Source organism: Aphis gossypii, chromosome 1 (assembly GCF_020184175.1).
Source record: "Aphis gossypii isolate Hap1 chromosome 1, ASM2018417v2, whole genome shotgun sequence".
Taxonomy (NCBI): Eukaryota; Metazoa; Arthropoda; class Insecta; order Hemiptera; family Aphididae; genus Aphis; species Aphis gossypii.
This window is the reverse complement of record NC_065530.1, coordinates 47,086,585-47,110,208: the sequence shown is the minus strand read 5'-3', so window position 1 is coordinate 47,110,208 and position 23,624 is coordinate 47,086,585. Positions and strand designations below refer to the sequence as shown.

General features: G+C 25.7%; 2 protein-coding genes across 2 annotated transcripts; one reads left to right on the top strand and one right to left on the bottom strand.

Moving 5' to 3' along the window:
• Positions 1–659: 659 nt before the first annotated feature.
• LOC114122891 (probable E3 ubiquitin-protein ligase HECTD2) lies at positions 660–19,065 on the bottom strand. The gene is made up of 14 exons (XM_027985680.2): positions 18,832–19,065; positions 18,168–18,317; positions 14,184–14,338; positions 13,904–14,006; positions 13,745–13,834; positions 13,606–13,670; positions 12,906–13,061; positions 7,878–8,026; positions 7,424–7,749; positions 5,226–5,615; positions 3,362–3,436; positions 2,757–2,951; positions 2,537–2,652; positions 660–2,401 (listed from the first exon to the last, which is right to left on the bottom strand). Exons 1-14 carry the CDS (start codon positions 18,943–18,945, stop codon positions 2,137–2,139), a joined length of 2,349 nt encoding a protein of 782 aa, XP_027841481.2. The 5' UTR covers positions 18,946–19,065; the 3' UTR covers positions 660–2,136.
• Positions 8,659–12,838, top strand: LOC114122892 (uncharacterized). Its single transcript, XM_027985681.2, has 2 exons — positions 8,659–9,047; positions 11,323–12,838. Exons 1-2 carry the CDS (start codon positions 8,806–8,808, stop codon positions 12,752–12,754), a joined length of 1,674 nt encoding a protein of 557 aa, XP_027841482.2. The 5' UTR covers positions 8,659–8,805; the 3' UTR covers positions 12,755–12,838.
• Positions 19,066–23,624: the final 4,559 nt, after the last annotated feature.

Here is a 23,624-nt window from a genome sequence, read left to right as displayed (position 1 = left end):
ATTAACTATGAACCTATTCACACCATTTTACGGTAAAGTATTATTGATTGAAAAGTTTATAACAGTAATAATATTATAATAATATGATATAAATAAGTATATTTTATCGTAGTACATGATTATATTTATAAGTGCAATTTCTATATCAAAACTTAAATCATCATACTGTAAACTAAAAGTAAAATTAATTACCTACTTGAATAGCAATATCATAATATCATTATATTAAACAATTTAATATGAAATATTCGAGTAGACCTACATAATGATGTAAGCTAACAGACCTTTTTCATCAGAGTCGTTTTATTTGTATATAATGATTTATCACTGAATTCAAATTATTTTGTGTTTTAATTTATTTTTAAATTACCTACCTAATTCAAACTATTCCATTAACAGTAACCCATTCGACACATACTAATACTGTACATAAGTACAGCAGATCAGTATCCATTTGCCCATCTTTTTTGTTTTGAAAATCACTGAAATAATATATTGTATACCTACTTGTTGCCAATATATTATTATCATTTAATGTGTATAGTTTATACAATATAGGTAATACACTAATACATATCTAATTTATTAGCTTTATAAAAGATAGATGATGGATTAACATCTAACTTGACAGTTATTGAATAAGTGGTAACAGCAATACGTCTTTATAAACAGTTGAATGTTTAATAAATAAAATACCGAACGACAAACGTTCATTGTTTACAATTCAAAGAATAATGTTCGAATGTTTTATTTCAGTTGTAAAATGTAAAGTATAGAGATTTACGATATTTGTTGATTGAACTAATGAAATAATTAATAAGCACATAAATGTATTTGCATTAAGATACAATAATAATATATATTATAATATATTTATAAGCTGGCCTACCACTCAATAGCGTACAGGTACATATATTTTGTATGGTGAAGAACTTAATGGAAAAATACATAAGTATAGTACCTATAGGTATATTATTAACTTTATCGATACCTAATACTTATCAACTATATCGTAGTTGAAATTGAAAACAAATAATTAAAACTTTGTTTTTTTTAAGTATAATATACTAAAATATTCAGTGATTCACCAAGCATGATCAATCCCATTTTTCCTTTAATAATAGATTTGTTCAAATTCTGATTTTTAAAATTTTTAATTTCACTATAAGACTATTTTATTTTTTACCTATTTTCAAATTATTGATATTTTCATTTTTCGTACCAAAGGTTATCCTTTAGCAATATACACTTATATGATTTTAAAATGAACATTTTTTACTTTTTTACTTACTCAGTAAATAATAAATTTTGATATATAGGTACCTACCTAGTACAAAACTCGAATGAGCCGTTTCTCAGTTATCAAAATATTTGTACTATATCTTATCTTTGTTCACTATTTATATACTAAGATTACTAAGAATTATAGAACAAATGGTTTTATAAAAATACAAAATAGATATTATTTATATTGGATCTTGTATTTATTATATTTATTCCATTTTCTATTTTTATAAATTATACATGTTTATAGATTAAAACCTTCTGAAACCGTGAACCTAAATGAACTTATATTATCTTTGGTAGGTACTAAAAGTAAAATAACTCAAACAATATTTTTTTAAATTTTGATATCGATATAACATTTTCAGAAAAATTATCCCCTTAAATAATTTATTGAACGAAAGACCCACACAAGAGGTACCCAGGAATTGTTTAAAGAGGGGACACTTTAACATGTAAAAAGTAAGGTTTTTTAACTTTAAATTTGAATTTTAAATTCTGTCAATCAATGGGGGTTCAGACCCGGACCCCTCTCTTGGTTACGAACGCAACGTCCCTAAAAGGGGTTTCTTATTCGAAATGTATAGAAGTTTATATCTCTACGAGACACTCCTTATTAGACATTTATATCTATAGACACTTGTATGCCTATTACAACAAATCGATGAAAATAATGTACCTACACTTATTTAAAAAGTCTTAAAATCGAATTTTAAATAACTGCAATATCTATTGAGAAAAAAGAGAGTGAACTGGCTTGGTAAATCATCCTATATTCCTGTACTTACTATGCTTATACATAGATATAGATATTTGTAACTAATTGACAATAAGTACCTATACTATACATTATTATTCCATTCCAAATCCTTCAGCGTTTAGTATGGCAGTCACTAGTTTCTCTTTAAGTCGATTGTGATCTGAATATTGCGGTAATACTAACTGATTAAAACATGTATGCGCTTCGGGCAAGTAATCAGATCTATTAGGACCTCTAGTTATTTTGAAATTCATGTCTCCCATGCCACCAACTGGCACACGATCGCTTCCAGTGACGAACAGTAAGAATTTCCGCTTTTGATCGTTCGATAACGATTCGATAACATTCCAAAAGCCGCTATACATAAATGAAGAGCGATGAAATGTATAAATAATTATAAATTTTAAATTTTAATTTCTGAGAATAAATATTTGATCATACATATCAATAAGTTTTTAATATATTAGGTACCTACCTACTATAGTTACTCACCAAATAATACTGTCGTCCGGTTTATATCCATCGTATTCGGTGGCTTTGCGTAGTTCGTTCAAATCTAATGCATCCGTGCCACAGACTAACAATTCGACTTCTTCTGGTCTCAGCATCTGTACAATAATAATATTATTATTTCTCAAGAAGACTGACAACACATATTTCACTAATCAATTAATAGAAGTATGTAATAATATTGTATGAATGGAACACTTGCAATTAAAGCATTTGAAGCGCATACGCTGTGAAATCCAAAGTAAAATGCCCGGAACTGTTCGTAAATGGATAAATTCAGTATCCAGTTCAGGTATAAGTTTACATACTCTTCACGACTTTCATTCGTAACTGGTATATTTTCTCCATTTGGTTTTAGTTTGTGGGTCTTAGGTGTCTTATGTTCCTCTAATGATACCTAATTTATATTTTAACATAAATTAATTATATAAGTATTATCAATAATATATATTTTTTATAATAAAATTTAATAAATAATAATGCAACAATGTAAAATAATGTTCGTTAAATAATTAACACGGAGTTATGTTTTAATAAAAAAATAAATATATATATATATATATTTATATGGGTACCAATAATATGTATCATATTTATAAATTAATATCTATAGTTTACACTATATTTTAAAGTTCAATCATATATGCACCATGCACCTCTAACTATTAGGAATAACTATAGTCATCTACTTATTTTGAATTATTTAAAAATTATACAATTGTTTTTACTTAAATCGCTTAATTTGAAATATTTAAAAATGAGTATAATAATTTATAACTTATAAGTAGGTATAAAAATATTGTTTACCTGAAATGTAAGTCCCATATCTTCTTGAACGTTTCCTTCGTATTCAAGAAGATGTCGTAAGCCACTGGCTACATCCTGAAATTAAACCTCGGCAATTATAATAAATGATATATTAAAATACCATATTATTCTTAAAATAACACTAAATAATGTATATAAAAAACAATAATAATGTATATGGTTATTAAGTAAAACCAATAAGTATATCATAATGTGCTAGCTATACTAGCTATAATTAATATTCACCTTTATACTCGTAGATTAAATAAGTAGGTATAGGTATGTTGGAGATTAAGTTATAGACTATAGTTAAACAAAAATATTATAGTAAATATATTATTGAATATTTTTATTTGTATTTATATATGGTTTAATATTTTGAAGTTTAATAGATCAAGCACTTAACCAGTAGATTTTTATTAGGGAACCAACAATTTTGAGCTATTTTATATCTTTTATAATTTGTTTTCTAAAAGAAACATGTAAAATCTATAGAAAACTTCTTATTCATACTTTCCAGGCCCCTTGGGCAAAATCTCATATAGAGAAACTTAATAATTTAAAATTTACCTTTAGTTGGTTAAAAAAAATATTTTCATATCTTAATACTAATCAAAAATAATTTTAAAGTAATCTTAATTTATTTAAAAAAAGCACTCGTTATATTTAAGTATAAAACAATAACAATACAATATTATAAGCGTATAAATACTAAACAGTTCAATAAAAATTAATTTCTGGTTTTTGTAATATCCAAAAAAGAACTGCAAAATAATATCTAAGTCTAAGTTATTGGACATTTTTTTCTACACTTATTGAAATCAAATTAACTAGACGATAATTTGCCATTCAAATCTTCATATAGTTTTACAATCGTCTGAGACAAGAAAAAATTCTTTCACATGCTGTACTGAAAACTAGAATAGTTATTATAATTATATTAGCTTATTTATAAGTTTCATTGAATGCAAGCTTCTACACTTTTTAAGTAGATCAATTAGTTTCATTATAGGTTTTTTACTTTGACATTATTATGATTTTGATAATATTGTATAGTGTTGTTGATATTTTTTTTAGATCTGACCATAATTAACTTAAATTATGAACTATATAAAGACATAATTGTTTTATAGACATTTTAAGTTAAAATTTCGTTAAAATTTGATGTTTAAACTAAAAATAGCGTTAGTTTATTTTATATATTAAATCAAGTTATTTTGTTGTAATATAAAAAATATTAATCTAATATATAAAATTTATACACTAAATATTTTGCTACTACGTATATTATTATTATTCTCTATGCACAGTTAAATTTTTAAAATGTTAAGATTAATTTTAAACTATTTATTTCTTTATCACATTTATATGTATTTACAGTATAAGTGTATAGTCGATATCAATATTTTTTATAAGTATTTTTTAAAATTTAATAAACGTAATACATTTGAATTACAGTGACTTATTATAATGATACGGTACACTCAGTCTCTAAACGTATATAGGTACCTACATCAAAGCGGATTCCTGTTAATAATTTTATTATTTTACCCAGTCCAATACCTAGCTAAAGAAGTCTATAAACTTTTTCCGGTAAAACTGAAGAATTTTTGATTTTTAAAATTTTTTTATATTTATTAAAATCAGTACATTGAGTGTTTGAATCTCTTCTTCATTATGGTCGATCGTAGAATTCAGGAGATTTCATATGGTATTTTAAATTTGAATATATTATTATTATATAGATATTGTTGATACCACTGAGGGAGAAGTGCTATAATAATTTGATATAATTATAACCTATAATGGTTAAAATGATTACATATAAATATAGTATTATAGTACTAAATATAAAGTACTAAACTGGCATGATCTCGTTCAAGTCGTCTAACGTGGGGTTTTCGACAACGCCCACGCTATCATCGTTGACTGTGGGTACGACTGGTGGCGATAAAAGTTTTCTGTAACAAATTCCTGGAAAACTCAAGTCCAGTATAATGGAATTATACACTGCTAGTCCCATCAGTACGCCGATTAGGTTGTATTCGCGGAGGTTCGTGTGGTCCGTCTGCCCGGTGCAAAACCAGTAGCATCGGGAGTGTGAATAATACACAAACATCCCATAATCGGCATGAAATATCTCACGGATAAGAAGTAAAAACCATTCCTTAGTCAGACCACCCATGTCCAATCCTGGTTCCCCAGCGAATGTCACTTTTAACTTTTTCTTTAAATCTTTTTGTTTGAAAGCAATCTGAAACACGTTTATAAATTGCTTATAATAAATCAATAATAATAATAATTAATACATATTATTTTTTATATAATATATACTATCTTGCAGACTATAGGAGAAATTTTCCATTGAGTGTTGACTGTCTCAATTTTTAATTTCTATAGTTAATACCTAATTATTATTTATTAATTTTTACACTAAAATAGTAAATACTTCAAAATCCGAGAAACACTCTAAGTAAATATTCGGCAGGCCGTCTTATTGATAAAAATAACTTTGAAATCAGTAACTAGATTTTATATGTACCTACTGTAAGCCTAACTAATGTTCGGCAATAATTAATTATAAATATTATTAGTGGGTATGTGTCAATGTGTTGTGTAGTTTAAAAACAAAATTAATACCATACTTAACTTCAACATAAAATTTAACAAATAATAAAAACGGAATTGCCATAAAATTATTTTTAATGTTTATCCATTTCGGTCTAATTTTTAAATTTAAAATGTAAAAATAAAATATAATTGGTAATTAAATTAAAATATAAATAGATGATTTGATTGTCCTCAATAGCAAAATAAAACAATTGATTTTGCTATTCCATTATAACAATAATAAGCTTGTTGCTTTTTTCGTATTATTTTTTTTTTGTGTATAGATAAAATATTTTTATACTTTTAGGAGTACTCAATACACTCAATAATAAATTGTATTATAAATAAATTATTTATATAATTATACTTTGATATAGACTTAAGTCTAAAACACACAGTAGGTAATGCAGTAAGTATAGGTAATAGTAGTAGACACATTTAATATAAAGACTACCAGGCATGGTAATCAAAAATATCTTTCCCCTTTACACGTTAATATTAATTATTGATTTATTGTAATTAATACCAAATGATATTATATTTATTTAAAAGTTAATAAATGTAAATTATATATAACTACCCCTTCGTTTTTTAACTATAAAAAACGATTTTATACTATTAACTATAGTAAAAAATATTTATAAAATTAAAAATTATAATGAACTATTCGTTTCAAATCAAAACACGACATTAAATGAATCAATTTTTTTACTAGGAAGGAACATATTTTGGTTTTTTCCGGACTCTAATAAATCAACATATACATACGGATATACGTCGGAAATACAAACCGAAACAAAATAAAAACGTAACAAAAATAATAATTGCAGCGATAGGAGTAAGTATAATATAGGTCATCATTATATATTTAGCTTATAATTTTTAATTAAACAATTTTTTTATTTATTTTAGAAGTCAAAATCTTAAGTGATTACAAATTTGCATTCTTTAACTGTTTACATAAACATTTGAAAACAAATAATAGTTGATAAGACATTAAAAATAATTTTAATAAAGTAAATATGTGAAATATAAGTGAAAATACCGTATACGTAATATTGAATATGTGGTACATATATAATTATAGTGAAACTTCCATATAACGAACTTCTATTTAGCGAATTATTTTTGAGAACCATGACCTTCATTATGTTAATTATGCGTTAATTTTATTTAACAAATTCTTCTTTTTTTTTGTTCAACGTGAGACCGTTAAATATAGGAGTTTCACTGTATTTATTATGTAAGCATGATTATAGATATACCAATAAAAACTTATATTTTTATAAAGCTTGACTAAGTATAATACAACTAATACAAGCTGCAAAAATGTTTACCCAAAGTGACAAATTTAAATATTTAATAAAAGAATATAGAGATTGAAAATATTTTATCAAGATTTTCGAGAGATATAATTAGGATTTTGAAGGTTCAAAAATATATTTTTTTTACCTCATTTAATGAATCCTGTACCAAATGTGATCTTCTGATGTTTATATTTAAAAAGAATATATCGATATTAGGTGTCTGTCTTCTTGCAACTTTAGATACCAATGACTTTCTAGCATTGAGAATCATTTGCTGTTCTGAATCTTTAGTAAGTATGATTCTCTTTGCAACAATGCTCAGAATAAATGGATATTGGCAATAAGAAAAACATTCATACGGTCTAAAACTTTGCCAATTGTAATAATCACGCATTAAATCAATGTGATCCAAAGCAGAGTTATATAGTTCAGTAAAATGTAATAGTTCGGTTCCTAATTTGTTTGCTGCATCTAGAATACATTTTAAGTAACTCTAAAATATTGCCATTTAATTAGTTTAATATAATTAATGTTTTTAAATTAATATTTTACATATAATGATTGTTTTAATATTTATAACAAATGCGTTTCCAACTTACTTATTAATGCTAGAATTTTCGTGGCTGATGGTATCCACCAAAGTGTCTTTCCTAAAGGTGGTAAAGATTTGTCATTTGGAGAAAATTGCCGTAAAGTTATAAATTGCATAATATATCTTATTAATGACCTTAATTTATCCAGTTCCAATCTATTGATTCAAAATTTAAAAATTACCTATATTAGCTTAGATAAATTGTATACACGTGATTACAAAAAAAAATAAATAAATAGCTTGAAAATATTTTATTTAGGTTTAATCAAAATATATATCTACTGGTTAATAAAATGAATGTATAATATACGATAAATTTAAATGAATCTTAAATGGATACTAACATTTTATTAAATTATTATGTATTTTAAATTTGTATGGCATTTTTTAAACTACCTATAATTATATTTGATGGTTTAAAAGTAAATTGATTAAATAAAGTACACAAATAAATAATTATCTGTACAGAATATTTTTAAATTAAATATGCACTGTGCAGGATTAATAAAAAAATCCAAAAGAGTTTTCTTGTTCCAGTTAAAATGTAAAAATAACATTCATAAATTATATACATACTGTACCTATTTATAAAGGTTACTTTTATAATTATTAAGGTTTTTCAAAAATATACACAGCAAGTAAATGATGGAATCATTGATAATTGAATCTACATATTATATTTATTATTTAAACAACCACTATAGTTTTATTTTCATTTATCCATTTTATATTATTAAATACCTAAACGGATAAACACCAATATTGAATACGCTATTGTAATTTCTTCACTATTGCGTATTGCTTATATTGCTGACTATGCATTTGACCGAATGCCTACTTATATCCCAGCGTGGACTATTAATATTGTCATTCATTTCTGATCCATTCTAACATTCGACATACCATTTGACAGTAAATTAGTTGAAAGTGTCATCATGAAGTTTTTATTGTGTTTTTCTTTAGTTTGTGCCGTGGCAATAGCCAAACCAATGGATGAAGACAAAAAATCAGAACAACTGCCTACATCGCTTAGCTCCAAAAACGAGCCTGTTATATCGAATCACAAAGTAGAACGTAATGATAAAATATCTCCAATAGGTCAGGTTTCTTCTGAATCAAATGAGAATAATGAATCAAAATCCGATGAAATAAAAACCACAGATGATAATAAACCAAGGTAATTATTACTCAACATAACATTTAATAAATTAGTTATAGTTATTTTGGTAGCCGTACTTGGTAGGAATATATAATGTAATATTATATAGCTATTAAATTTTTAAAACTATAATAATATACAATTAATACGTCGACATTTATTAAATAACTATAACTTTATAGCTTTACTTATAGTAACTAATATAATTATACAAAACTATACTTAACATAGAGTATAGAGTATAGACCAATTAGATCATAGTTGGTAAATTATGTATTATGTAGTTGTAGTATCACAAGTTGTGATTCATAACTATTACTTATTTTTAATCTCCATCTCTTGGTTTTCAAGACAGCTATTTTTTATTATATTTTTTAAACTGTTTTAAAATTGAATGAAAATGGACCATATTACGTAGTTAATGTAGTATTGAGTTATTTCATTGATTCATAACTTAATTTTGATTCTAACTTCTAAGGTAATTAATAATAATAATTAATGTGCGAAATAGGTTTGGTAGACTAAATAGTACAATAAATGTAGATCACACCATAAAGGAGAAAAATGTTAAGAAAGCCTGGGTCCAAAAATTATGCGTACCAGCTATTACAAATAATTGGGAGGATGGATCATTTTCGAACATTTATAAAAAAAGATATACCTAGGTATCTATATTATTTTCGAGTTTCTGTAACTATTAAAAAACATTTACTAATTAACAATAAAGATTAAATCTATTGTATTTGGAGTTTTAATTATTAATTATTTTAATCTCGACTAAAAGCTCCACTATTAATAAGATACTAACTGATTGCCTGCATAAAAAATCCGCGTTCGAATCGAGATTAATTAAAGCGTACAATTTATGCTTCGTGACTAACATAAATATTATTTTTACGAAACCAAAAATTAATTTGTTTTAACTTGATCAACTTTCATTAAACTTAAATATTTTTTTAAAAACTAAGTATTTTAAAATATATTATCCAGAAAATCTTAAAAATATAGGTTGAAAACTGACCTGCATACATTTTTTTTTTAATTTTGAGATTTTGAAAATTAGAATTTTATATTATGTAAAAACAAATTTAAATATAGTGATTTAAAAATTACATTTAAAAGTATTGATTTGTCAAGGAGATATTAAAGGTGATACGGAACTTTTGGGACAACTGTTTGCATTTCTAAATTAAGTTTGCTTATAATAATAATAATTAATAACTAATAAGTATAGTAATATATAGGTAATAGACATAGTATTTAGTTTTACAATAGATAACTATCAGGGGAGAATCCAGACCAAGATAACGAGGTGGTGTACATGACATAAATAAAATTAAAATATTAATCTTTATATTATCTTTTTTAAAATACTTATTTAAGTACATACATCTATTACTTTCCACGGTATCGTACAGAACAAAAAAAAAAAAAAAAATAATACTTGATTATAGTAATAATAATAATTTTATTAGTTTTACCTTATACCATTGAGTATAGATAGTACTTTAGATCAGAGGTCGGCAACCTTTTTACCTATTCGGGCCATAATTTGTTTCAGTCTTTTTATGGAGGGCCGCATACAAAATTAAAATATTAAAAATTATAATTTTAACATATAATACTATAATAATTGAAGTAGTGTTGTTTGGACACTCCCTTCTATCAAGCCGTCCAGTTTTGTATATAAATCATCAATATTACTTATTGTATAGTTAAATACAGATTGTATATATTTCAAAAAAAAAAAAAAAAAAAAAAAAACATATAATACTAATATATTAATTACAACTAAATAGTAACAATCATATTATGTGACATGTGTATAACATTGCGGTTGTCCTTATTAACTAATTTTTAATTAAATACATTATAGTAGAGAAAATTTAAAAGTTTTTGTTATATAATAGTCATGATTAAATATTATTTATAACAATTTAAGCTATAAAATTGAAATTTTCAACACCGTGAAATATATTTGGAGGGCCGCAGGTTGCCGGTGCCTGCTATAGATAGTACTTATTTATACTTATACCTACGTACTATGATAATTTAGCTTATAATAGTATATTAAATTGTAAAAACCAATTTTTTTTATAAATATTTTTTTTTTAATGTAATTTTAAATACAAATCATTATTTATAAATATCTACCTATAGAAATGATCTATAATATACTTTTTATAGTAAATATATATAATATTATAAATTATAATAATATAATATACACTACAATATTATGTGTTTAAACTTTCTACCTGTTTTTATATATTATGTTTTGAAATATTTTCAGACTCGCATATGATTCTACTATCAACCAGGTTAATCCATCTGCATACTCATCTCAATTAACTAGCCTTCATAACATTGATTCAAGTAATCCAGTTAATTCGGAAAATGAGCAGTACAGATCAGGTGCTTCTGAATATCCTTCAGTAGCTTATAGGTCATATGGGTTAGGATCAGAATCATATAGTCCATTCGAATCATCAGTTTCTTCTTCATACCCGTTAGCATCATACGGGTTAAGACCCGGATCATATGGATATTCAGGGGCAAATGGATTATCGGGATCATATTATGGATTGTCTGAATCATATGGGCAATCAGAACCATGTGATTATTCACTACCCTCAGTAATGCCAACGTCTTATTCCAGTGCTATCCCTTGTCAAGGTGGCATTGCCCAACAAATAATTCATAAGCCCGTCGTTACAGAATTACAAGAAGTCATTCACAAACCAATAATTACAGAAGTACAAGAAATTGTAAATAAACCTGTTATTTCGGAAGTCCAACAAGTCATACATAAACCACTTTTCACTGAACATATTGGTCTTGGCCCATCTTACCATGGATATCAAAAACACGTTGTTAACCAACCTATTTACCATAAGCCTACTAAACATTTTATTCGTCAACCAGTGTCTCATGCATCAACCATTCACTTACCTGATCAATATGAACAGCATGCCAGTAATGGTCACAGTATTTGTGAACTAGGAACAGGCTCTCCATACGGTTTTACGGGATCATCGTATCCTAGTACATACGGGCCAGGAATCAACGTTGCACAACCAAGTGGACAGTATAAATCAGCAGGACCCAGGCCTAGTGTTGCACCTTATGAATCAGGTCTATCTACACCAAATTCGCCGAGTTACTCATCATTACGTGGTTCAACTCCATACCGTTACCCTTTAATGTCTTCCGCTAAAGATTTGTACAGATACTCCGCTCCTGGTTCAATTGGCTACTCAACGCCAACTTCTTCATTAAGCTTTTCGTCATTGCCATCATATAACGAATTAGGACCAATAAGTCGGGGAAAATCTTATGGACAACAGATTGCCACTTTCAATACTGGTAATAATGGACCATACAGAAGTTCTGAAGAAAGTTCACAGCTTAAAGCTTCAGAACAGATTATGTACGATAAGTTCCTGCCGTATAGACAACAATTAAATGGTAACCAACAATATAATGATGATCAGTTTCAACAACAATTCTCAGGATTTCAACAACTAAGGGGGAGGAGCAATGAAGACCCAAAACAAATTAAAATGGATGTGGACGCTATCGCCAAGCAAATTGAAAAGAATCCTGAGATGAGAAAACAATTAATAAAAATAATAACAGAAAGTTTATATGTTAATGACCAAATAACTGCACAATCCAATAAGAAGCAACAAGATAAAAAAATTCAATCATTACCACTAACATAACATAATATAACTGATGTATATATAATTAAGAAAAAGGATTATTTAAAAAAAAAATTAATAAATTGACCAATTTTAATAATATATTTTTAGTATTTAGAGCTATTTAAGGCTCAATTAAATTTTAAGTGTATATTAAGAAATCAATACTTACATCCTGAACCAATGTACTAATAGTTGGTGATCATCTTTGTTTAATTGAGCAATATAGTTTAATAAATGTGCAAATATTGGAGCACTTGACTGAGTTCCAAAAACTGGACATTGTAGTAATACAAACAAAGCTCTGACTTCATCTTTCTCATAAAGACTGAAAAAAATATAGGTACACATTTTATTAAATATTTAAGTAAACGAAAATTAAAAATTATACCTATGTCATCGTAAATCAAATATATTACACTGCAATGAACAACATTATTGAAACTGAGACATGATATAGTTAAGCCACCCTAAATATAAAATTTTCACCCACCATCCCAAGTTTTATTCTATTTTTTTTTTCTATATATAAATTTTATTTTATTCATGAAAAATAATAAATATATAGTTTATTAATAAAAAATAGAGCTTGGGCTTCAGTTCCTCCAAATAAATGTATCAAGCTCTGCTTATAATAAGCATGCATGACGCATGTATATTGATTTAACTCTAAGAATTATTTTTTAATTTATTATTTAACTTTTTTATGAAAATAAAAAAATATATTAACAGTAATTATAGGTATACAATCAACAAAAAAATCGCTATTATCATCTACAATATTACTAATGATTAATGAACAATGATTTTATGTGTGATATTATTATTGTATATTATGTTAATGTAGTTACAGTAGGTATGCAAATTCTTACTTTTTATTATTCTCTAGTAATGCATTTATTATTGACTTTAAAACGGTTTTGTGAATTCCACTAGACTGTAATAATTAAATAATTTAAAATTTTTAGAAATATATTTATACTTTAAAGTTTAGCTATTATAATATTATACCAAATCTTTGAGAGCATCATTTATAGCATAGACAAACTCTAAATGAATATCAGGGTCATCTAGTTTAGCTCCTGATTGATTTGGATTGATCTAAAAATTGTAGAACAGTTAGAAAAAATAATTTTAATTCAATTCTAATTATATAAAAAACAATACTACCTTAAAAAGTGCACAAATCTCGCTAAATGAATCAAACAATCTCATATAAAAACGTTGAACGGTCATAAAATTTTCATTTTTATGAGCTTTTCGTATTTCTTGTCTAAAAAAAATATTTTAATTCAATATAAAATATAAAATTAATATATAAGATACCGGAGACTAGAGTATTGGACAACATATTATGTCCCACGGTCTAGCTGTAGATTTAAAGCTTTGAGTTTATGCCGTCAGCTATAGTTAATCTACCAAAAATCGAAAGGCATTAAAAAAAACTTACAAAAATTCTTCTCTTGTTTCGTGTCTAGTTGGATATTGAGGTTTAGATTCTATTTGAAGATTTTTTTGAATTTTTCTACAATTCTGATCAGTTGGATTTTGATTATTAATAGGGGGTATAGTTGTTCTATACGTTAGAAACTGGTTAGAATTACTCTGAAAATATAAGTATTGATTATTAGTTTATAATTCTGATATAATACTATATAAGCATAGATTAAATATATAATAAATTAATTTAACTGTTATAAAAATTAAGAGTTTATTAAAAAATAAACAGTATAAGTATTTTAAAAGTAAACTCATTGGCTATCTCAAAAAATATTTAAGTTAATTAAAATATTTTAGATTCTGAACGAAGTGATGAATGTATTGATTTTACAATGATGTATGTTTTTTTTTTAGATTCTGAACGAAGTGATGAATGTATTGATTTTACAATGGTGTGTGTTTTAGATTCTGAACGAAGTGATGAATGTATTGATTTTACAATGATGTATGTTTTTTTTTTTTTTTTTTTTTTTTTTTTTTGTTTTTTTTTGTGTCTGTGTACAGCATAACTAGTCGAAATAATGCTCCAATTTCAAACAATGGGGGTGGTTTCCGATGTAAAAGTGAATATCCTTGGTGCATTATAGAGGTAAAAAGTTAACATTTTCCAACAGTTTTCAAAAAAATCGAGAAAAACAAAAAAAAATGACGGAAAAACGGCAATTTTTACGCAAAACCAGTTTTCGACCAAATCGATTTTTTTTTATGGTTGTAATTCAAAAACTAATCACTGAAAATACTTGAAATTTTCACCAAATGTTAATGTCAGTGATATCCGTATATAGTTAAATTTTCAAAAAATTTTGACTTTTTTTGAGTTATTTATAGATCACTGAAATTTTCGTTTTTTTTGAGAAATTTTTTTTTAAGTGTCGATAAAAAATTTTTGGATGACCAAAAAGTTTTGAAAATTTAATACAAGGTTCCTTATGAGTTGTTTTTAATGTAGCTAAAAAAAATTAAAAATCGTTAGTCACAATTTTTTTTTATAAGCGTTTTTAGTTCAAATTTTTACGAAATCTGTCGAAAACGCGAAAATTTGCAAGTAATTTTGAAGTTGAAAAATCATAAAATTTTTTTCTTTTATAACTAAGATTTGAAAATTTGGTACAAGGTTCTCCATACATTTTTCTTCAAATATCTGTAAAAAAAACTCTACCGGATTCAGACAAAAAATTTTTATGAGTGTTTGAAATTTAAATTTTTACAAAAACCGCGTTAAATAACAGTTTAGCCTCAAACGATTTTTGATATTTGTTATTATTCAAAAAGTATAAGTCGTAGATACTTGAAAATTTTACCAGTTATTAAGATTCGCGTTTTCTTTACGTGATTTAAATTTCAAAATATTTTGACTTTTTTTGAGCTATTTATAGACAACTGAAATTTTCAATTTTTCTGAAAAAATATTTTTGAAGTGTCGATAAAAATTTTTTGGCCCTATCAAAATACTTGAAAATTTAATACAAAGTTCCTCATATGTTATTCTTATAGTGATTAAAAAATTATAAGAATACATAGGCACAATTTTTTTTTATTAGCATTTGAAGTTCAAATTTTGACGAAAATTCGTCAAAATTATGAATATTTGCGAAATATTTGAAGTTGAAAAATCATAAAATTTTTTGTGTTTATAACTAAGGATTAAAAATACAACACTAAGTTTTCCATAAGTTTACCTTCAAGTATCTATAGAGAAAACTCGAAGCATCATTATAGGAAAAATTTTAAGTGCGTTTGAATTTTAAATTTTAACGAAATAGCGTAACGATAACGATTTATCCTCAAACGATTTTAAATATTTGTTATTATTCAAAAAGTATAAGTCGTAGATACTTGAAAATTTTACCAGTTATTAAGATTCGCGTTTTCTTTACGTGATTTAATTTTCAAAATATTTTTTAATATAAGCTGGTTTTTTTAAACCACCTTTTTCACCAACCACTAGAAATTATATCCTAGGCTGACAAATCATCTTCGTTCAGAATCGTTTTTCGTATACAATGATAACTATCATTGGATTCAAATTTAACACTCTTATAATATATAATAATGATCCATACGGCACCTAATGTACAGCAGAGCGGTACTCACTTGCCCGCTTTTTTTTTTTTTTGTTTTTTTTTTTTTTTGTGTCTGTGTACAGCATAACTAGTCGAAATAATGCTCCAATTTCAAACTATGGGGGTGGTTTCCGATGTAAAAGTGAATATCCTTGGTGCATTATAGAGGTAAAAAGTTAACATTTTCCAACAGTTTTCAAAAAAATCGAGAAAAACAAAAAAAAATGACGGAAAAAAAAACGGCAATTTTTACGCAAAACCAGTTTTCGACCAAATCGATTTTTTTTTATGGTTGTAATTCAAAAACTAATCACTGAAAATACTTGAAATTTTCACCAAATGTTAATGTCAGTGATATCCGTATATAGTTAAATTTTCAAAAAATTTTGACTTTTTTTGAGTTATTTATAGACCACTGAAATTTTCGATTTTTTTGAAAAATTTTTTTAAAGTGTCGATAAAAAATTTTTGGATTACCAAAAAGTTTTGAAAATTTAATACAAGGTTCCTTATGAGTTGTTTTTAATGTAGCTAAAAAAAATTAAAAATCGTTAGTCACAATTTTTTTTTATAAGCGTTTTTAGTTCAAATTTTTACGAAATCTGTCGAAAACGCGAAAATTTGCAAGTAATTTTGAAGTTGAAAAATCATAAAATTTTTTTCTTTTATAACTAAGTTTTGAAAATTTGGTACAAGGTTCTCCATACATTTTTCTTCAAATATCTGTAAATAAAACTCTACCGGATTCAGGCAAAAAATTTTTATGAGTGTTTGAAATTTAAATTTTTACAAAAACCGCGTTAAATAACAGTTTAGCCTCAAACGATTTTTGATATTTGTTATTATTCAAAAAGTATAAGTCGTAGATACTTGAAAATTTTACCAGTTATTAGATTCGCGTTTTCTTTACGTGATTTAAATTTCAAAATATTTTGACTTTTTTTGAGCTATTTATAGACAACTGAAATTTTCAATTTTTCTGAAAAAATATTTTTGAAGTGTCGATAAAAATTTTTTGGCCCTATCAAAATACTTGAAAATTTAATACAAAGTTCCTCATAAGTTATTCTTATAGTGATTAAAAACTTATAAGAATACATAGGCACAAATTTTTTTTATTAGCATTTGAAGTTCAAATATTTACAAAAATTCGTCAAAAGCATGAATATTGCAAATTATTGAAGTTGAAAAATCATAAAATTTTTTGTGTTTATAACTAAGGATTAAAAATACAACACTAAGTTTTCCATAAGTTTTCCTTCAAGTAGCTATAGAGAAAACTCGAAGCATCATTATAGGAAAAATTTTAAGTGCGTTTGAATTTTAAATTTTAACGAAATCGCGTAACGATAACGATTTATCCTCAAACGATTTTAAATATTTTTTATTATTCAAAAACTATAAGTCGTAGATACTTGAAAATTTTACCAATTATTAAGATTCGCGTTTTCTTTACGTGATTTAATTTTCAAAATATTTTTTAATATAAGCTGGTTTTTTTAAACCACGTTTTTCACCAACCACTAGAAATTATATCCTAGGCTGACAAATCATCTTCGTTCAGAATCGTTTTTCGTATACAATGATAACTATCATTGGATTCAAATTTAACACTCCTGTAATAGATAATAATGATCCATACGGCACCTAATGTACAGCAGAGCGGTACTCACTTGCCCGCTTTTTTTTATTTGATTTGTTGTGGTCATTGCATAGTGTATATATGTGTGGTTATATACCAACATTTTCGAAAAACATACTTTTGTTTTTTGAGATTTTTAAACAAAAAATTGAATGAAATATAATAGCCAATAGGTATATGTGACTATCAAGCTTATTAGATTTACATTAAAATATTTATAAGAACTTACAATTGGAGGTAATCTAGAATATCCCGATACTGTAGGATCACTGCATGATCGTTGACTTCTGGCTAAAATCGGGCTATCTTCGTGACCGCAAAAAGGGCATGGACTAAGGCGATCCCCCCAATGATCTTCTGTTTCTTCACAAGATTCTATCTAAAAATTATAATTTAATTTTTAAAACAACTTCTTGCTATTAATAAATCTGTGAAATTTAATTAATTATATAAATTATAACCTATAAAATCATGAATTTTAGATTTAAAGGGGGCTTACATTTACTCTAGGTACTTGGGAGCTGAAGTATCAACGTTTCGTTTATTTACCATTATTTATCAAGTGCGATGATAAATGTTAAAAATGTAATGTGTTAAAATATGCATAAAATTCTTTATATCAAATTTAGCACTTCATTTCAAAATTCATCTCCAATGTACCCACACTTACCCCGAGGTTATATTATTATACATTTATACATTATAACTTTTATAAGTATAAAATACCTAATGATGAATTATAAACAATTAATACCCAACATAAAAAATCCTAAATCCACACTTGCATTTAAATTAATAATTGTAGTTTGGTACATCAGGTGTAGTTCATTAAATATCAATGTGATAGAATATATTATTATACTTCTCTAAGACAATAAACTATATTTACTTACGTTTTTTGAATGCAAATGATCTCTTATGGGAGATCTACTAACGCAAGGCACTACGGCAAAGGTCAACGTCCTATTGAGGAAAGATTTCCTTACTTTTTCCCAAAGCCAAGTCATTCGAAATCATTTAAAATATCGTTAAGCACAGTTCTATTTTGAACTACATAATAACGAAAAAATCCTGGATGACCCTTTTTATTACGAGTGCTATACCTACTATACGTGTTTTACATACGTGTGTCATGACAACCGTACTTATACCTACATATACAAGGTCTGTGTTTTAAAAATATTTGACACATTTGGGTATATCTATATTATATATATATATATATATTGGTATATATATATTGGTATACATGCAGGCATACATTATTAATGCTACACCTATACAACATGTATAGATAGATTCGAAAACTTGGTTCAAGGACTAAATATTGATTTTAAATTGTTAATTTCAGCCTTTCAATATATACATTTCATTTGAAAATATTTTGTAAATGCGTAGAATTAATACGGTTTAAAAAATATATTATACATTTATATATATATAATATATACATGAAATCTTTTTATAGAAAAATATATATAAGTACAGATACAATTATGTATCTGATACATATTACATATACATATACTAATTATAAATAGTGGTAGTTTGTAATGGGGAGTATTGTCTATACATTATTTTATTCTTATAATATTTCATTACATTAGGTAATAATTTTATTAACATAACGGGAAATATTTTATAATTATTATGATAAATGAGTCAGTCAATCCAGCACCAAACCAAAAATGAAAATTTTAAAATTCTCCTCTTTTTGAAAAGATTTACTATTAAAGGCTCATTTTTTTACTGAATCCTATGGTACTTGAGCTTAATCTATGTTTAAAATTTCAGAAGCTTATCTAACCTAACCAGATATGTGTAGGTTAAAAAAACTGAGTGAATTAGTTCGTATAAAGAATAAAAATACATTGGCATTCCTGGCCGCCTAGAACTTAGCCTGGCGCACTGCAGTGCATTTAGATTTGTTATTCAACTAATAAAGTATGTTCGTATAAGAAAATAAATAATTTTTAATCACTTGATAAATTACTTTAGATACTTGCATGAACATAGCAAAATATAATTGTATTAATAAATATTAACACAGCATTTATGTGATAGGATTTATTATTTAAATTTAAATTATTTTATTTAAATTTTTGTCAAGAGTGTTGTGCTATGGCCAACATCTATTTAAAACTTAAGAGGATGTAAAATTGTCGGCGCAAAATTTGATTTCTCTCTTAGAATCCACGCGACCACGCACAACATAGATAAAATTTTTTCTCCTAAAATCGTTTTTTTTTTTTTATGATTTTTGAGTAATGTTAGTTCAAAAACACCTATTACAAAAACTATGGAAGATAGTATTTTTGAGGGTATCACATATCGGTTGTATATTTTATTGTTATTTGATCTTGTATTCGACTTTCAAATATAAAAATAAAATGTTGTAAATTTAAATGATGTTTAAATTGTTTTGAGACAATATTTTGACAAATCGATATGTCATACCCCCGAAAATTGTATTTTCTATCGTTTTTGTAATGGGTGATTTTACTCTGAGATAACTTAAAAACTTAAAAAAATAATTCTCCGTAAATGCATTTTGTCTATGTTTTGCATGAGTGATGAGTCAGAAAGAGAACAGTGCGCTGACATCCTCTTAAAGACAATTGCTCGGTCTTCCCTACTAAATTGCATGATATACGACATAATTAATGCTGATATCCTAAATAGTATATATTCTATACAAGATAATTTTATATGAATAGTGAATAACCCTAGAAAGTAGTATTATTATATTAAGATACACCATGGTGTACGTTCATGAAATATCGTTTTAAAATAACATTATAACTAAATTGTAATCGAACAAATCAAAACGTGATCTTAGCTATAGAAATATGTGTTAAGCGTGAAATTATATAAATGAATGGTTTTGACCAAATAAAAAAACAGGTTTAAAATGTATCCAATTATAATAACTATTTTATTTTTTAACTGATTCGTGATTTTTTTGTAACCAATAACAATTCTATACAAACAAAAAAATATTTTTTTTGAAAAAATCTAAATAAAAACTCTTTTAATATGCAAAATCTTTTCGTAGTGGGTATTAATAATACGAAACGAAAGAATTGTCAAAATTCCAAATCTCTATCTATTGTAGTTTATGCTTTACATTGGTATTCTCAATAAAATAGGATAAAGCGCCTTATAAAGTTATAAACCAAAAACGAGGATATAAAAATGTATAATATATTACTACATTGATTATAATTTATAAATACTAGCATTTAATCAATGGTTGTAGGTATGATAAATTTATGTTTTATATTGACGCAATATTGATGTTGTCATATTAAGCAAAATGCAATATGCATTCAATTATATATTTTATAATGTATTCTAAATTATTAGAAATCTATTATTTTAATTCAATGGTGTTAGGAAAAAATGAACTATACTGCATATTGCTTTTGCTTCACTCAGTACCTATATGCCTTTTAGATTCTGAACGGAGTGATGAATGTATTGATTCTACAATGATGTGTCGATGTGTGTTTTTTTATGTCTGAGTACAGCATAACTAGTCGAAATAATGCTTAATAACTTTGGGGGTGGTTTCCGATGGTAAAGTAAATATCCTTGGACCTTGGTGCATTATAGAGGTCAAAAGTAAACATTTTCTAACAGTTTTCAAAAAAGTTGAGAAAAACAAAAAAAAAGTTTTTTCTGAGAATTTTTTTTGAAGTGTCAATAAAATTTTTTTGGACCTGTCAAAATACTTGAAAATTTAATACAAAATTCTTGTTGCTTTTTTTCAATTGCCTTTTTTCCTAGATAAATGAGATAAATTTATACACGTACCCTAATTTAAATTGATTCAATACGAATCAAGTTAATTCGTATTAATAGATGCGTGTAAATAATGTTTAGTATAGGTAAAGGATGTTAATAATTAAAACATAAAAGTGATTGCAATATAGTAGGCGTATGTTAAAATAACTTTCATTTATTGTTTATTTGTGTACGTACTATGTAAGTACCTAGTAGGTAGGTACATATTTTTATCGGATAACAACACATTTAAGTATTTAACGTCCAAGAGAATCTAAAATTTTATTCAATTATAAATTCCTCATAATTTGTTTTAAAATTAAAGTATTAAATTAAAACCAACGAAGTGTTCTAGATTAATATTCTTTATATTCTTACCTGCCTTTAAATTTTATATGATAATATGCCAATTCACTATTATATTAAAAACAACCTACCGTCACTTCACATTTTTTAGCACATTGTATTATTGTAATGATGGCCTAAGTCTAAAACAGATTCTTTTACCATGTTATTTGAATTTAATAATAGCTGTACAATGATTAAAATTGTATTATCATTAAAGTAGGTACCTATAATAAGAATTTTCAATACGGTAAAATCATATAAAATAAATTTACTATGTTAACCATAACCATGTTATCTTGTGTAGATTACGGATCGAATAAAACTGTTGTTCCGACTGGTGGTGCACCTGAAATTTTCTTCTTATGCTGTCAAAAAATTAAAGAGTTACGCCACCATTGGGTAGTGCCGATAAGTTGGGCACTGTCGCACGAGTACCTATGTGGCTATATATTATAATTCATTCATAAGTTATAGGTAGCATTGTAGCAAGATAGGTCTCAGGTAGTAAGATAGATAGTTAGGTAACAATATATTTTCACATTTTGCGACCTCAACGTTTAAAAATAGTTACCTAATACAAAGTGGTACTCGGAAGTTATTTTTACAACTATTTAAAAATAGGTATATCGTAAATAATACGCATCGTAGGCAGCAATTATATTATTATATAGGTACATTAACATATTATTATAATGTGAAGTTTAAATGTTGACATAATTGAACATAGAAAATTCGAAAAGAAAAATAATGGTTTTTACTTTTTAGTGTACCTAATGAATACAAAAATTATGGAACATTATAAGCACTAGAAACTTTTTGATTAGGTATACTACGATTATTATTTTATAATACGTTTTATATTTTATTGTTATTTGATTTTGTATTCAACTTTCAAAATAAAAAAAAAATGTTGTGAATCAACAATTTTAAACCAATTTGAAACAATATTTAGACAAATCAATATGTCATACCACTCATACCTCAAAAATATTATTCTCTTTCTTTTAAATAATGGATGATTTTACTTCAGAGAGAGAGAGAGAGAGGGAGAGAACAATGCGCTGACATTCTAATAAGGAATAGAGAATAGCAGGCCAGCCTGCAAACAAAATTATTTTTGATAGGTACACAACAATATTATTGAATTAAAATTTAACGCATTTATTTAAATTTTCATTGTCCTACTTAATACTTAACGCGATACACATAAAACCTTCAATACCTTTAAGAAAGTTTTCCATTTTCTTAAGTTGATTTGATGATTTAAATATAAAATCTTAAACTTTATTGAAATGATTTTAATGATTTACACAATATTGTAAAATAAAAGCACTTTTTATCATTATAATTTATAAGTATTTATTTTAAGTCAAATAGCAAATATAAATAAATAATAAACAAAGTTCCACATTAAAAAAATCTATTTTAAATTGTCAAATAATTAAAGACAATTAGTTTAATATGTACGAGTATATTTTAATTTATTAATAATATAATTACCATAATTAAATACTTCTTTAAAACTAATTTAGGTAATTAAAAACATCATACC